General features: G+C 30.0%; 1 protein-coding gene and 1 long non-coding RNA gene across 2 annotated transcripts; both read right to left on the minus strand.

Annotated features, from left to right (window-relative positions):
- Positions 1-2,135: 2,135 nt before the first annotated feature.
- On the minus strand, positions 2,136-3,725 carry LOC142527264 (GATA transcription factor 7-like). Its single transcript, XM_075632010.1, has 2 exons — positions 3,253-3,725; positions 2,136-3,143 (listed from the first exon to the last, which is right to left on the minus strand). The coding sequence occupies exons 1-2, from the start codon at positions 3,553-3,555 to the stop codon at positions 2,466-2,468; spliced, it is 981 nt and encodes a 326-aa protein (XP_075488125.1). The 5' UTR covers positions 3,556-3,725; the 3' UTR covers positions 2,136-2,465.
- Positions 3,726-5,394: 1,669 nt separating this feature from the next.
- Positions 5,395-6,123, minus strand: LOC142527937 (uncharacterized). The gene is made up of 2 exons (XR_012815565.1): positions 5,881-6,123; positions 5,395-5,756 (listed from the first exon to the last, which is right to left on the minus strand). It is a non-coding gene; the product is annotated as an uncharacterized LOC142527937 (long non-coding RNA).
- Between the last annotated feature and the right edge of the window lie 11,103 nt (positions 6,124-17,226).

Genomic DNA, 17,226 nt, shown 5'->3' on the forward strand with positions numbered 1-17,226 from the left:
CCCACTCTTTCGGCATCATTAGGTAGCTCTAGGCGTGAACTTTATTACAAGTCCACAGAACATGTGATGCCAAAAAGTGAGATTTTATTGTTGGGGAAAACTCATAGATAGCAGAATCCATCGTGTTAAATCATTAAAAATTTGACTGAAAAACTTAAGCGGAAACATATCTGAATCTATAATCATGAATTCTGTATAACACGTTTTGATCTTCCAGATCTATGAATTTTTTCCTTGAGAGAATCCTTTAGTTTTATTATTTTATTAATGGGGAATGGAATAGAGAACGTGATATGATCTGGAGACCATGACCCATTCTGATATTTTTGTTTTAGTCCATCATAAAAACAGAAATTACATTTATGTATCTACACATTAAATGCCCACAACCTATTAGATACATTAAACCCCGATAACCCTAAATTTTAGTCGATAACTTTATTTTGTGCTTAACTTACTAAACAACCCACAACGTATAATCATTCACATATAAGCTGATATAAATAAAACTGATCTAACATCTATTAGATTACATCAAAGTAAAAATTCTCCCAATCTTTTATGTTAAATAACTTGATATGAAGAAGATACTATTATTATTATTTAATAATCTTTAAATACTTTATGGTAATTAATTAACCCAAAAAAAATAGAGATGTAGCCGTTTTCACCCCTCCTACATCCCATGCTTCAGTGCAACTTTATACGCCACACCACCAACAATTGATCCAATTTTTAATTGAAAGGGTAGGGAGGGGCACTTGCCATATAGTTAATTCCAATTTGCCACAAACAGTTGAACCACCCCAACCCCCCCTTATCTTAAATGCCAACAATTTATTTTTATTGATGTCTATTTCAAATATATAGGAGTGGCCATTATTACAAAATATATATATATATTGCATCCCATTATTAAATCTTGAAAGGTCGTTTCATTCCACGAGAGAAATAGTTGTTCCGACTCATCGCCCACTCGAAAGACTTGAAATAGTGCATTGCACACCATTGACACGTGCCTAGTTGTTGGTCTTATGATTATTATGTATTTTCCATGTCATGTCGAAAAGTCGTAGTTATTTTTCTTTAATCTTTCGACGATATCATGAATCAATTCTACCGATATTCACAATAAAAAATAATATTTTTTCATGGATGACTCAAATAAGATATTTGTCTCATAAAATACGACTCGTGAGACCATCTCACACAAGTTTTTTTTTTTCAAATATATAAACATATGTTTGATTTTTATTTATTTTTAAGTAGATTGACTTGATGTATTTATTTTAGATTATTCTCTGACATGGAAATTTACAAGAGAGAGAAAAAAAATTACAAGTGGAGAAGACCACACAAGTCTCAACAATAGTGGGCTCCAACCCACCACTACATGGCAAGATGGGCTCGAGGGCCCACTATTATTTGTATTAGTTGTCCTTTAAAATTTTTCTAACAAAAGTTTGTTCAACCACTTTGGAATTTTCAACTCGCTCCAAATGACTTTTCAAAGTAAATACAATATACCAAAATTAGCGGCATATATTTGACAATCTAATTAATTTATCGAAAAAAAATCTAATTATTAATTGAAAAAAAACTTGTGTAAAGCGATCTTACGGGTCGTATTTTGTGAGACGGATATTTTATTTAGATCATCCATGAAAATGTATTACTTTTTATGCTAAGAGTATTGCTTTTTATTGTGAATAACATTAAGATTGACCGTCTCACAGATAAAGATTCGTGAGACCGTCTCACAAGAGACATACTCTTATTAACTATAATCGAAATTTAAATTTATTTTATTCTATATATTTTTTAAAATTAGAAATATTGATAATTATGGTGATAGTCAACTCCATCATTAAAACATTAAATGGTGGCTATATTAGATAATATCCTCTTAATTTCAAATTTGATATTAAATAACCAATGATATGTTTGACTTCAATTTTTGTGTTCTGATTTTTTTTTTAAAAGAAAATATTTGATTGTATGTTTATCTAATAATAACTATATATATTCATGAAACTTTGATTGTATGTTTATATATAATTAGTTATCCAAATAAGTAAATAATTATCACTGTTTTTTTAAAAATATAATTATTATTGTTATTTGTGAAAACGAAATTTGTACAGCAATTTTTACGATACTGAAAATTCAATACAAAAATTATGTTTATCATAATCTCATGATGAATTCAATACAAGATGTTTTTGTCGTATTTTTAGCATTATTTTTTAATTATAGTATATTAGAAACTGCAAATGAATGAGTTACAGCAAAAAAATATATATATGTAAAATTAAATAAAAACCTAAATTCATAAATCCCCCTAAATAATTCAATTCTAAGCCTAGAGTCCTACCTACCATACGACCTTCCACGCCAAAATTGCTCGTTTGGACCACCACCGGTTTACCCCGTAAACCGGTTCAAAATTAGAACTAATCTACCCGTCAAACATTCGCTATCACTTCCTGTTCCGCCGACGCCGCATGCGCATCCTTTCTCCGCCGCATCTCCAAAACTTTCCGGTGACTGTTGGAGTGGATGTCCAATGAGAAAGTCGGGCTGCAGGCGGGCCTATACTCTGGAAAAAGCCTGCCTGACTTGAACCGGACACCACAAGCATTGCACAGCGTTTTCGGGCCTAATGGGCCGGCTCGCCACTGAGGAGTCTTCTGCACCAGACAGTGTGTACACCGCCGGCCGGTAACGAAGCCCCCGGCGGTCTCCTTTTTAATCTTCTGCTTCTTCACCGGCGGTTTTTCCACGGAGGAGGACAACTCCAAGTCCTGAACCGGGTTCGTGAACACGAAAAGAGGCTTGGTTGTTGAACCGGAAGAGCAGGACGATACAGAAGACGACTCGTCGGAGCTAAGCGCCGGAGACGCCAGGGACCAGCGCCGCCCGTTCTCCTTGGACCGTTTGCTCCTCGGCTTCCGAGACACATCCGTCGGAAAACACGGGTTCCTGGTTTTCGGAACCGATTTGCTTAGATTGTCCACCCGGTTCGCCACCCTGGATGCTTCAGTTTTCGCCATGAAACTCCCGGCGGGGGATACCAGTGAAAACCCAGGTGCAGAATCATCCACGAATTGCGACAACCACTCCAGGTTCTCCAAATCTTCAACCTGCAACCACCAAATTTCAAACATAGAATTAAAAAAAAAAGTCCTTTCTTTTTTCTCAATACACACACACATAATATCTAAATATACATGGGGAAGTTTGACTAATTACCGGAAGAGAAAGTTCACCGGCGGAGAAGCTATCAAACTCGTCGGCGCCGGAAAAAATGGAGGAAAATTCATTAGAATTCGTCTCCTGCGAGGCTTTTTCCTCGTCTTCTTCCATAAAAAAACATCCCTCCTGCAGCTCTTTCTCGGAGAAATCAAGGTTAAGGAGGTCCTCAAAGGGGAAATCATCTGACGTAACGGTGTTCATAGCAGCCAAACGCCACACATCATCGACCTGGGAACTGTTCTTCACACCCATTTGAGAGAGAAAACTCGACTTCAAAGCTCTTGCTTCAATGCACTCCATACTACTCACACCAAAATCAACCAACAAGCAAAATCAAAGAAAATATTATTCTCTTCCAGATGAAGAAAAAAGAGGAAGAATATGAAGCCGAACAGATGGGAAATGGTATTTAATTGTGCATTAACTGAGTTAATTTATGTGGGAGGTGGGGTTGGGACTTGGGGTGCTTCACGAGATTTTTCATGCGTGGTCTGGCTGACCAGTATTAGCATTTGCATGGAAAGAAATGGACAAAGTTGGCGTTGTTTGAGAAAGTTTCTTCGACGTTGACTGGTAAACGTGCGATGCCTTGCCTTAACCGCGTTTCTTGTCTTAATTGTCATTACCAACCTTTATTACGTTATATTCACTTTTTAGTATTATTAGTGTTTTTATTAAATATATGTTTTTATGTAAAAATATAAATTTATAATGTAAAAGACAATGGAAAAATACATAATTTGAGTATGATATCATGCATGCTATGTTTTGCTAAATAGCGTACGGAATACCTTTTTTTTATAAATTATTTTTTAAATTATTATTATTTATGCTATTTAACCAATCAAATAGATCAAAAGTGGAAAATAAATTCAGTAACGTACATGTTCTTCACGTAAAATAAAGATAAAGATATGCATGATTTCGGGAATAAAACATGTTTTTGATTAAAAGCCAAAAAATTAAATGTGTGCTTGGAAGAAATATTAGAAAATAACTTTTTATTGATGAATTAATTTAAAATGTAATTAACGAGTAGCATTTAGTTTCTATGTGTATAAATTTTTAAAATAGATAAAATCGATACTTGATGTTTAATGATAACCATTGTCGTACCTGCTACGAGGCGAGATAGGTCGTCGCCTTATGGTCTAGTCCTCATAGGAGCCAAAACAAAAAAAAAATCACTGGTCTCATGTTGTTGAGGTCTGCACCTAAATAGTATGTGCATTGCACATTGACCCATTAAGAACATGATTAAATACAATGATTGTGTTCATTGGAGATTTAATGGGGAAATTGCATATACTACCCCCGTGGTATCCCGAGTTTGCATAAATCCCCTCGTGAAAAATTTATCATCTAAAAACTCCCTGTGTTTTTTAATGTCCAGCTTATGCCCCCTCGCCAGTATGGTTTATACAACACGCGCATAAAGTTGCGAATTGTCATTGTTTTATGAGTTTTTTTGTCTAAAATGCCCTCGTTCGATATAGAAATAAAAGACCTCTTATTCTTCTTCATTTTGCGACTTCTACATTTTCCCATTTTAAAAACCCTAGATTAATCCAAAATTATGAATCCAAATGTTGATGTAAGATATCCTCAAACTCCACTGTGCAAGTGTAAGATATCCCCAAACTTCTCCTATCGTTCTTTTTAAATACTAGCTCCACTCCAGATCTCACAGTCCAATCAACAAGAACACTTCTAAATTCATGCACATCTTTGAATTTCATACCCACTACCAGTTCAAACCTTTTCATGTTCATTCTCTCAGAGAAGACATGATATTTTGGACAAGAATCAACATCATCAGAATTTGCCAAACTAATAAGTTCATCCTCTAACTCAATGTCTCTATACCAACACTCTGTGGTCTTTTCATTATGTGACTTCGGTTGGCTTCTTCTTTTATCATCTCCTGCATCATTCTCTGTAGAAGAGTCTGAATCAACATCCTCATCAGATTCATGAAAGATACCATCTAATGAGTCTTCATCATCTCCAATTGAAACATCATCAAGTCCAATGTCATTATCATCTATCGGGTCACTCCCAAATGACTCACTTGTCCCCCCTTTATTATCATCAGTTGCATTCATTACTTGTGGTCCAGCCTTTGTATCATCACTTGGATTACATCCAACACCAATAATTGCATCTTTCAGTGGGGTGAAATTATTCTCTTGTGACCACAATGTTCTAACACTATGATTCCTAAAGCAATTACACATCGTACGGATCTCTGCATCACCAACAATCTTCATCATTTCAGTGGTAAATGCATTTTTCGGCAATTGAAAGAAAAAATGCACATTCATTTGTTGTCTTCCAGCCGCTTTTAACATATCAAACAAGTCATCGAGGCAAAACCTATCAAGATCAACATCTGGAATCACAAATTTCTTACCATCTCTGTATAAGTTGTTGTGCTGCTCATCAAATTTCCCACCATGCCACAACTCAATCCTAACTGTCGATTCAATGATGTCTCTATACTGTAAAGAAAAAACATTTACGAAGGAGATCTATCATACACAAGTCGCAAAGAGAATTCCCATTTCAAAGGAGGGAAAAAAGTTAAATTTAAGCACAAATTTTATGAGAAAAACAATAACTTACTGAGATAATCGATGAAAAACCACCCAACACAAGTCATAAAGAGCACTTCGTTGACAATATCATCTCCCAGCTCCAACGCTTGGTTTCGAGAAGGTTAGGGCAAAAGCTTCATCGGATTCCACCCCAGCAAAAATGAAAATGAAATAATTGAGCTTATTATTTAAGGAGGGACGTTTTGGACAATAAAAAATTTTGTTTGACTAAAAGCATGTTTGGCATGCGTGAGCTGGACATTAAAAAACACAGGGAGTTTTTCGATGATAAATTTTTCACAAGGGGATTTATGTCAACTCGGGATATCACGGGGGTAGTATATGCAATTTCCCCGAGATTTAATCTAATTGTGTATAGCCCAAACAATAAAACTACACGGCTCATTAATTAAATTTTTAAAAATTTTGTATGCATAAAATGATAATGTTTGTCCAATATATTTTTTATTTTATCTTGTGTCAACTTGTGTGTTGAATTTTTATACTTTACTTGTTGATTATTTGACATCTTTTCTTGAATTATGTAGCTGCACTCGTTTCAAAAAATAAAATACAAAAAATTGTGATACTTAAATATTGTATATATCTTTATTTTCTATTTTCTTGAATAAAATATTATATATATTATTTAAAACAAATCATATATTTTTACAATATTGGTTCAATATATTTATCATTTTGATATTTTATATTGATAAATTTCAATTTTAGCAACATATCTTACAATTTTTGGCAATTTCGATGTTTTTCCAATATAATCTTCATGTAACACTGCATTACGTTACAGCCATGTTGATGTTGTGGCACACGAAGAAAAAAATCGCAAAGAAATAAATATATAACTCGTAAATTATATTTCCTTAAATCTATTATTTGATTATTTTTAATTTACAAACTGAGCTTTACAGTTATTTATCACAACAAGATTTTTTTTAACATATCATCTCAGACCATGTGAGCTACAGTTACGGCTCTGATGATAACCATTAGTCAATAATCCACAAATAATTTATAATTTTTTGCTGATGTTGTAATCTATGGAGTATATATTTTCAAAAGACTCTTGTTAAAAAAAATGAAATTGAAAATAAAATTTGAAATTTTACGTTTCTGTTTTGTACACAAATTTAATTTTTAATGAAAATACAAAAAAGGTGATATTTTGAAGATTTAAAAAACTAAACCAACATATTATTTTCTCTATTTTAACTCAAATATAATATATATAATATAGATACCTCAAATCTCGTGAATTTAAAAATTAACCAAATTTATATTTTCAAAATGGCTGTAGAAGAAGAAAGAATATCGATAGTTAACAATGATATAAAAAAAATTAGAAACATGAGGGAATTCACAGCGCCGCCCCCTTTTGGTCGTTTCTGCTTTCACTCAATGGTTTGGCTGCCATCAAATTGAATTTGTTTAAATTTCAATTTTGTTGATAAATCATTTAGCAGTCAAATTCACAACCTTATTGTTATTTTCTTTATTCGATATAATTTATATATATATATTATATATGTTTTGAAATTTTTAAATATGCAAAAACACCACTAAAAAAATTTATATATAAAAAATATATAGCATAAATTTTATATTCATCGTGTTCATTACTTGGATAGATTATATTTTTTCAAGAGGAGTGTCATTTATAAATAAATATTTTCGTATGTATGTAATATAATTTTACGCTCTATTTTATGTCATTTATATTTTATATAAATGAATTATTAGTTCATCTTTACTCTTTTTTTCTTTCGTCGTCCAAAAACCTTCTTTAGCATTAATTTTTTATTTTATTTATAAACTTCATTTGTCATATATTTTATTTAATAAAAAGAATCTTTAAAAATATGAAAACAATAAGTTTTTAAAAGATAATTTTTTTAAAAAATAATAATAATAGAGATTATATTTTTTCAAGAGGAGTGTCAATTATAAATAAATATTTTCATATGTATATAATATAATTTTACGCTCTAATTTTATTCTATATTACTTACTTTGCACAAGCGATGTGTGTGTATACAGTTTTTTTATTATTGATGGATTAAAGTAAAATTTGACAAATTATGTAGGAACTAAGTTGATATTTGAATTGTTGAAATAAAAAAATAAAAATAAAAGTGTGTTGAAATTAAAAAAAAACAAAAAACAAAAATATAATATTAGTATCACATAATGATAAAATTGGGAAAAAAATTAATATATTTTTTAAATAATTATTATTATATTCTCTTTAATAAAATATAATAGATAAATGTGATCGAACTCACGTTTCGCTCGGGAAGAAGAAACGAAGTTCATGTTGTGATATGATGTGTACCTAAATTAATTTGTTTCTCACACGCTGTCGGAGCGCGTGATGTAAAAGATGCCGGCTTTGGTCACGCGCGATGCGCTGGTGCTGGCTGGCTGGCTGCAACATTTTGCACACGTTGCAATTACCGAATCTAATCTCAAACTCACCTCCTTTATATTAAATAAATATTATCTCTAAGTTGAAAATTTCCCGATTTTTAGAAGTTTTATTTTGTAAAAAAAATATATAGGCATTATAGGTAAAGTGTATGTTCGATTTTATTTATAATTTTGTCCGAGAAATTTTATTTTTTATGATTTGTGGAGATAGAAAATAAATTTTATAAAATAAATTAAAGTGTTGTTTATTTTAAAAAAAAATTGAAAGACGATGTTAAATATTGAAATTGGAACTAACTCAACATCATAAGTTAGTTCAAGAAAACAAAATTGTCAAAGTGCATAATTGCAATTCTTATGGATTTTATCCAACCGATATGAGACAATTAACACACCCTCTTACGCTAGAAATGAACATATGGAGCGTGAAGTTTGCAAATTACTCAACTATAGGCAGATCGGGTGGTCCAACAATGACCTCTCCGACATATAACAATGAAACTTGAGTTATGATATCATGTTAAGATTGATATTAAGATAAGACCTAACTCAATCTGAGAAGGTAGCTCAAAAAATAAAATTATGCAAATCCATGGTACAACAACAGTGATAATCTCATAGTTGGACAAAAATATTATCAAAATAGTTGGGCGAACATGGCGTGGGATCTAGAACTCGACAGCTGTTTTAATTTTAGGAAACTTGATGCCACTCGCAGCCGGCAGGAGGCCTGTGGTTCCAATTCGTATGATTCGTGTATAATATGCAAATACAGAAAAACGAAATGTAATTTGAACGCACATGGCAGTAAATCTTATGCCGCTGATAATTGTTTTTTAAAGCATTTACCATTTATTGATTTGTTTTATATCTGTAATATCATGATTAAATATAAATCAACTAACCCAATCAATTGACCAACATTTTATTGGACAAGTGTCCTGTTTAATTATTTAAAACTAATACGTTGAACATTTCATGTTCAATATCTTTATTTTGATGTTAACAAAACTTGTTTTGTTATGTTTTTAACGAATTTACCTACGTGCACAGAAAGCTGAAACTGATCGGGCTTCGAACTGATTAGTTATCGAGTCAAAACTGAAGCTATGGAGACACAAACTGAAAGTGCCAACTGATTGCCCAAACTGAACCAGTCCAACTGAAATATCAAAAGCTAATTCAAATGATTGTTCAGCTGATAGGTGATTCAGCAGAAGACCTTCGGAAGCTCGGCCAGCTGATAAAGAGTTCAACTGATGAAGAGCTCAGATGATCAGTTCAACTGAATCAGTGAAACCAGTTCAGCTGACGAGCCAAATGATTTCACCACACTAGTTCAAGACCAGTTCAGCTGACCAGTCCAGAGCATCAGTTAGGAGTCGATCAGTTTGCAGTACACGACAAGCTTATCTAAGTGGGATCCAGCTGTGCACAAGGGTATGAAAGCAACTGTACGTTCAAAATATAATAACGAACGTTGCAGCAGAGCTTAAAGTCGAGACGTTGAAGAATAGATGTCAGAAAGGACAAGACACAAATTTCGAGGAACAGATTCAAACTGTAACAAACATATTTGATGAGTCTTAGTGAACGGTCACATTGCCTCTATAAATACAAGATCAAGACCATCAATAAGTGTGTGTGAAGAACAAAAGGAGATGAAGATAGGGCTTGCATAATGCATATCAGCTTACAAGAAGCAACCGGCCCAGATTTGAGAGAACATTTCAACGTGTTATCAGCTTAGATTAGAAGCCAAATTCCCTCAGTGTGTGATAACACTTTCGTGTTGTATTCATAGATCAGTTATCACACACGCACACACAATCACTCACATATATACAAGAGAGTTGAATTTCAAATATCAGTTGAGTGAGTCTTACACAAAGACAATAAACTTGTGTATATAGTCTTTAACACATAGACGTTAAACAAGTGTTGGCTGGAAGGTGTTGCCTTCAGTTCAGGCTAGAAGTTCAGTTAGGTAGTAACGTAAGCCCTAAGTTGAGTGGATTTATACATTACAAAAAAACGGGTGGAATAGCGACGGTTTTTAATAAACCGTCGCTCAAACAGCGACGGTTTACGACAAACCGTCGCTTTCTTAGCGACGGTTTTTGATGAAACCGTCGTCTAGTAAACATAGCGACAGTTTATTCACAACCGTCGCTAATATAGCGACGATTAATCAACCACCGTCACTAATTTAGCGACGCTTTTTAAACAACCGTCGCTATTTTGTGACTATTCGAACAAACCCGTTGCCATTTTGTGCGACGGGTTTTTTGACTGTCGCCTTTGGCGACGTTTATAACAATTTCCGTCGCCATATTAGGCGACGGTTAGTTTTACCCGTTGCCATGTGCGACGGTATAAAAGTAGACCGTCGCAATATTTGGCGACGGCTTTTTTAAACTGTCGCTTTTTGCGACGGTTTTAACAACCGTTGCCCTTAGCGACGGTTTGGACAAACTGTGGCCAATCTCTAATAGCGACAGTTTTACATAAACGGTCGCTATGGGCGACGGTTTAAATCAAAACCGTCGCCAATAGCGACGGTTTTTTACAAAACGTCGCTATGAATTTTTTCATTCGCCAAAGTCAAAACCATCGTTGAATATAGCGACGGTTTACAATAACTGTCGCGAAATTAGCGACAGCAGTTATCAACCGTCGCTAGTAGCGACGAATTTTGTCTTACTGTCGCTAATAGCGACGGTTCTTGAAACTGTCGTCGATCTAGATCGGCGACGGTTTTAAAAAACTGTCGCTATTCGCGACTGTTTATTTCAGAACCGTCGCTACTGGCCACGGTTTTTGCAAACACCGTCGCTATGGTTCTATATATACCGAGGTTCGCGAACATTTTTTTCAACGCTTTTCGCCTTTTTTCTCTTGTAGTAGCGAAAATCTATCGATTTTTTCAAAGTTTCGGTTTTTTTTATTTTGTACTAACATTTTTTCGTATTAATTTCGTAGATTTGCTCGTCGGTGTGATCTTCCAACGTTCCGTAGATCTGCATATCTTCGCGCACGTCAGGTTTTTAAAGCGTTTTCTTTATAAAAAATTTTATTTTATTTTTTTGCGTAGTATTTTTATTTATGAAATTTTGCGTAGTATTTTGTTTAATAACCGTCGCTTCATCATTATCTACGGTTTTTTAAAAAATAACGTCGCTTATTATAGCGACGGTTTTTACAATATCGTCGCTTATTATAGCGACGGTTGCTGACTCAACCGTCGCTTCTTATAGCGACGGTTTATGTCTAAACCGTCGCTACAGGAAGCGACGGTCTTCTTAAAGAAACAGTCGCTATATTAGCGACGGTTTATCATGAATCGTCGTTAATATAGTGACTGTTTCTTTAAGAAGACAGTCGCTATAGAAGGCGACTGTTTCTTTAAGAAGACAGTCGCTATAAAAGTCTTCTAGTGGAACCTACCCGAGATGGTAGAAGAGATGACGTAAGAGCAGTTGAAGTTTCCGAACATCCATAAACATATCTTATGTATTTAACTGTTTAACTATTGTTTTAAACTAATTTGATCAGTTCGAGTTGATATCAGTTCAGTTCTCACTATAACTGAACTGATAACAAGCAAGAACTGATCCCTATATTTCAGTTAATCAGTTTACACAAGTTAAAAGCTTTAAACTCATCAGCTTTCTTAACGAAGAATTATTTCGAGTATTTTCCACTTGATTTAAAACCAAACTCGATTTAATTCATCTGTGTTTACATTCTTAGAACACGAGCTATTGCATCTCATTGAGAATATTGTGTCTGAAGCACCTGTAATGAACATGTTTCTTGTGAAACAGTTTCACAAATCTTTATTCGTGAGACAGATCAATCATGCTCATATTTACAATGAAAAGTAATAATTTTGACATAAAAAGTAATAATTTTTATAGGTGATTCAAATAGAAGATATGTCATACAAAATTGACAACAACAACAACAACAATATTTTGTCGGTTTTCGTTTGACTAAGAGCTATGCAAATGGTTTAAAAGAAACCAGCGGACAAATAAAAACTCTTAAATCTAGCTAGTAAGGTCAAACTCCAAATCTAGTACCATTTGATACTTGATTTTGCCTCCGGCCGAACATCTTCTTCAAGTTAGGAATGGTGTCCGCTACATTGCCCTGCCGTAATTAAAACAGTGCTCTATATTTTTATCGACTATATTACTTAACATGGATGAAGAGTATAAAGACACTCTCGTATATCTATTATATTATATATATATAAATATGTCACTTTAATTGTGAATTTACTTGGACACCCTTATTAATTATGACTTTATTATATATAAATATTTCACTTCAATTTACTTGGACACCCATATTAATTATGACTTTATTATATATAAATATGTCACCTCAATAAATATGTCACTTCAATTGTGAATTTAATTTGACACCTTTATTAATTATGACTTTTTATCTATCTATCTACTCTATGTACTAATATAAATATATGGATTTGAATTGTGAATTTATATAAATGTCCTTATCTTCATTCAATAATATTCATTAATACATGTTATTTTTTTGTTCGTTTTTCAACTATTCATTTAATAACAATCATTAATATATTTTTATTTTTTTGTTTGCTTTTCATCTATTAATTAATAGAATTTAAAATATACATGTTTATTTTTTGTTTGCTTTTCATCTATTAATCTAGAATTTGAAATCTGTTGTTTGTTTTTCATCTATTAATCTATAGAATTTAAAACCTACTAAAAATTAGAGTTTGTTAAAATATACATGTTTTTTGTTTTTGTTTCTTTGTTTTTTTGTTATCAGCGATTAATGTATTATAAAATAAATTGAAAAAAATATAATTTAGTCACTATTTTTTGGAATAGAATTTACACTCTATTATTTTTTAAAAAAATTATATATCTTTAATAAAATCTATTATCTATATAAATATGTCACCTTTTCAATTGTGAATTTACTTTGACACCCTTATTAATTATGACTTTATTATATATAAATATGTCACCATGTCACTTCAATTGTGAATTTACTTTGACATCTTTATTAATTTTGACTTTTTATCTATCTATCTATATATATCTATCTATATCTATCTATACTAATATAAATATATTGATTTGAATTGTGAATTTATATAAATGTCCTTATCTTCATTCAATAATAATCATTAATACATGTTCATTTAATAATTTTTTTTCATCTATAATAATTAATACATTTTTATTTTTTTGTTTGCTTTTCATCTATTAATTAATGAATCTATTAATATATAGAATTTAAAACCTACTGCTTTTCATCTATTAATTTATAGAATTTAAAACTTACTAAAAATTGGGGTTTGTTAAAATATACATGTTTTTTGTTTGTTTGTTATCAGCGATTAATGTATTATAAAATAAATTGAAGAAAATATAATTTAGTCATCATTTTTTGTAATGAAATTTACACTCTATTTTTTTTTAAAAAATATATCTTTAAATATAAATATATGGATTTGAATTGTGAATTTATATAAATGTCCTTATCTTCATTCAATAATAATTATTAATATATGTTTATTTTTTTGTTTGTATTTCATATATTCATTTAATAATTGTTTTTCATCTATTCATTTAATAATAATCATTAATACATTTTTATTTTTATTTTGCTTTTCATCTATTAATTAATGCAATTTAAAATATACATGTTTATTTTTTGTTTGATTTTCATCTATTAATCTATAGAATTTAAAACCTACTGTTTGCTTTTCATCTATTAATCTATAGAATTTAAAACCTACTAAAAATTGAAATTTGTTAAAATATACATGTTTTTTGTTTGTTTGTTATCAGCGATTAATGTATGATAAAATAAATTGAAGAAAATATAATTTAGTCATCGTTTTTTGTAATGAAATTTACACTTTATTTTTTTTAAAAAATATATCTTTAATGAAATTTAAATTAAATAAAATAATAATGAAATTTGAATTTTTGTTTGATTTATATTTTTTATTAATTAATGAATTTTAAAATATATCGAATAAAAATGAAGTTTATACTATTATTCAAAATTTTATAGTTCTCCAATTTTTAATAGGTTTTATGTGAAACAGTTTCATTGTTATATAGTCCTGAGAGGGACTGATCCAGTCATTTCCGGAGTGAATGAAACAATCTCATAGGAGTTTCTGTGTCAATTTTATTTTTAACTTAAATAAATTAACATATATGAATAACGTAAATAATAATAATTAATATATTTCTCATAGCTTGTTTGTTTTTTTCCATCTATTATTAATATATTTTAAAATAAATTGAAGAAAAATAAAATTTAGCCACCAGTTTTTAGAATGAAATTTAAATTAATCCTTCATTTTTTGGAATGAAATTTACACATCATTTTTTTTAAAAAAATTATACCGAATAAAAATTAATTTTACACTATTGTTCAAAATTTTATAGTTCTCCAATTTTTAGTAGGTTTTATGTGAAACAGTTTCATTGTTATATAGTCCTGAGAGGGGCTGACCCAGTCATTTCCGGACCGAAAAATAAATTTTTTCATGATTCAAGTCTGATATGAGACATGTTTCACAAAATTCACTAGTGAAACAATCTCATAGGAGTTTCTATGTCAATTTTATTTTTAACTTAAATAAATTAACATATATGAATAACGTAAATAATAATAATTAATATATTTCTCTTCGCTTGTTTGTTTTTTCCATATATTATTTAATATATTTTAAAATAAATTGAAGAAAAATAAAATTTAGCCACCAACTTTTAGAATGAAATTTAAACTAAGTCTTCATTTTTTAGAATGAAATTTACACATCATTTTTTTTAAAAAAGTATATTTTAATAAAATTTAAAATAATAATAGTAATAATAATAAATATATGTTCTATTGTTTGTTTTTTTCCAACTATTAATTAATTGTAAATAAAATTGAAAAATGAAATTTAGCCATCATTTTTTGAAATGAAATTTATACTTTATTTGTTTTAAAAAATATATCTTTAATAGAATTTAAATGAATAGAAGAATAATAAAATTTACAATATATTTTCACAGAACTGAATTATATCCTTATTTTAAAAATAATTCTTTTTGTTTGACATTTTTTTTATTCGTGAACTCTATCTTTATTTATTTTTTTCCCTTTATTTGATTTTTACATTAATTAATGCATTTAAAATAAATCGAATGAAAATTAAATATACATACATCCTTGTTCAAAATTTTATAGTTCTCCAATTTTTGAATTGGTCTTCTGTGAGCCGGTCTCATGGATATATACTTCAAATGGGCCAACCGATCAATTTTCAGAGTGAAAAACAATGATTTTTCATGATTAGAGTATGATATGAAACATGTTTCATAAAATTGACTTGTGAAACAGTCTCGTAGGAGTTTTTATACAATTTTAAATTTTAATTTGAGTAAATTAACATCCATTAATAATGTAAATAATACACGACTAATAAGTTTGAAAACTCTTATAAAATTGTGTGAATTTACGTATATTTCCTTATTTTCGTTAAATAATATTAATAAATACATGTCTTTTTTGTTCGTTTTCAGGTATTAATGAATTTTATAATAATTGAAGAAAAATAAAATTTTATTTTTGGAATGAAATTTACAGCTTTTTTCAAAAAAAATATATATCTTTAATGAAATTTAAAATAAGCGACACAATGTCAGCAGCTTAATTCACGAAAATTCCCAGGAGTTTACTCATCCCAATACTACCCTCACTCTTGCACGTTTAACCCAACAAAACTGAATGATATTGAAAGATTTATCTTTTAGTTCGAATGTTTTTTAATCTTTATGTCAAAAGTTATATTTGTTACCCACGACACAATATTTATTTCTTATAATTGTGATTTATCGTGCAAAGCCCTATACTAAGCTAATTGTGAACATTATGAGGATTGCATTGACGTGGCTGTCAATTTACCAAATTGTTAAATCCTATGCATGTCAAACACAAATAATTGTTTGGTATCATAAGAAAACACTTCAAAAGAATCAAAATGAGTTTAAATTAATTTTATGTGTAATAATTACTCTTATATACATCAAAGGGATAAAAAAAAATAAAAATAAATTCAAATTGTTTTTATGTAAAACAAATTACTTTACATCTGCAGTTACTTAAAATGATTTATAAGATTTTTAAAATTTTCTTATGTTTTTTTTAAAAAAATTCTCGAAAAATAAATTTTTTAAAAAATAATACAATTATCTTCATGTTTTATGCCCTGTCAAATTTTCATAGATGAATACTTGTAGAACTTGTAACTTTTTTTATGACATTATTTATGTATAGAACTTTATAACTTAAAAATATATCATGAGAAATTTAGAAATTGTGGTTCTTATTATTTTGAATACTCATGTCGAATATGATTCTAGTTTGGATCACATTAATAAATATTTTTATATTTAGACATAATATTGCAACAATATATAATTATATGTATATCAAACTTAAAATAACTCAATTATATTAATATTCAAGAACTCAGGCAAAAATAAATACTGAACTTTATCGATGTATCGTAGATTTAATTAATTGTTAAAAAATAAAAGATAGTGTGAGAATTGTTCTCCTCATATCATCTTTGTATATTCCACACGTGCAACGCACGTGCATATCTTCTAGTCAATCAAAAAACACAAGAGAAAAATAACAAAATAATGTGTTGGTGCCGTTGACATATAACTTTATATTAAATTATTTATATTAATATTTACAATATAAGTTTATAAGATTAATTATTTAGATGAATCAAATTATTTTGGAATTGTAGGTTGGATATGGGTCTTTTTCTTGATGGAAGACTTCTCAAGATTCAAAGGGTATTTATATATATACGAAATACAAATATGATTAATCGTTTGTCAACCAATTG

This window comes from Primulina tabacum, chromosome 15, assembly GCF_025594145.1.
Source record: "Primulina tabacum isolate GXHZ01 chromosome 15, ASM2559414v2, whole genome shotgun sequence".
Lineage (NCBI taxonomy): Eukaryota > Viridiplantae > Streptophyta > Magnoliopsida > Lamiales > Gesneriaceae > Primulina > Primulina tabacum.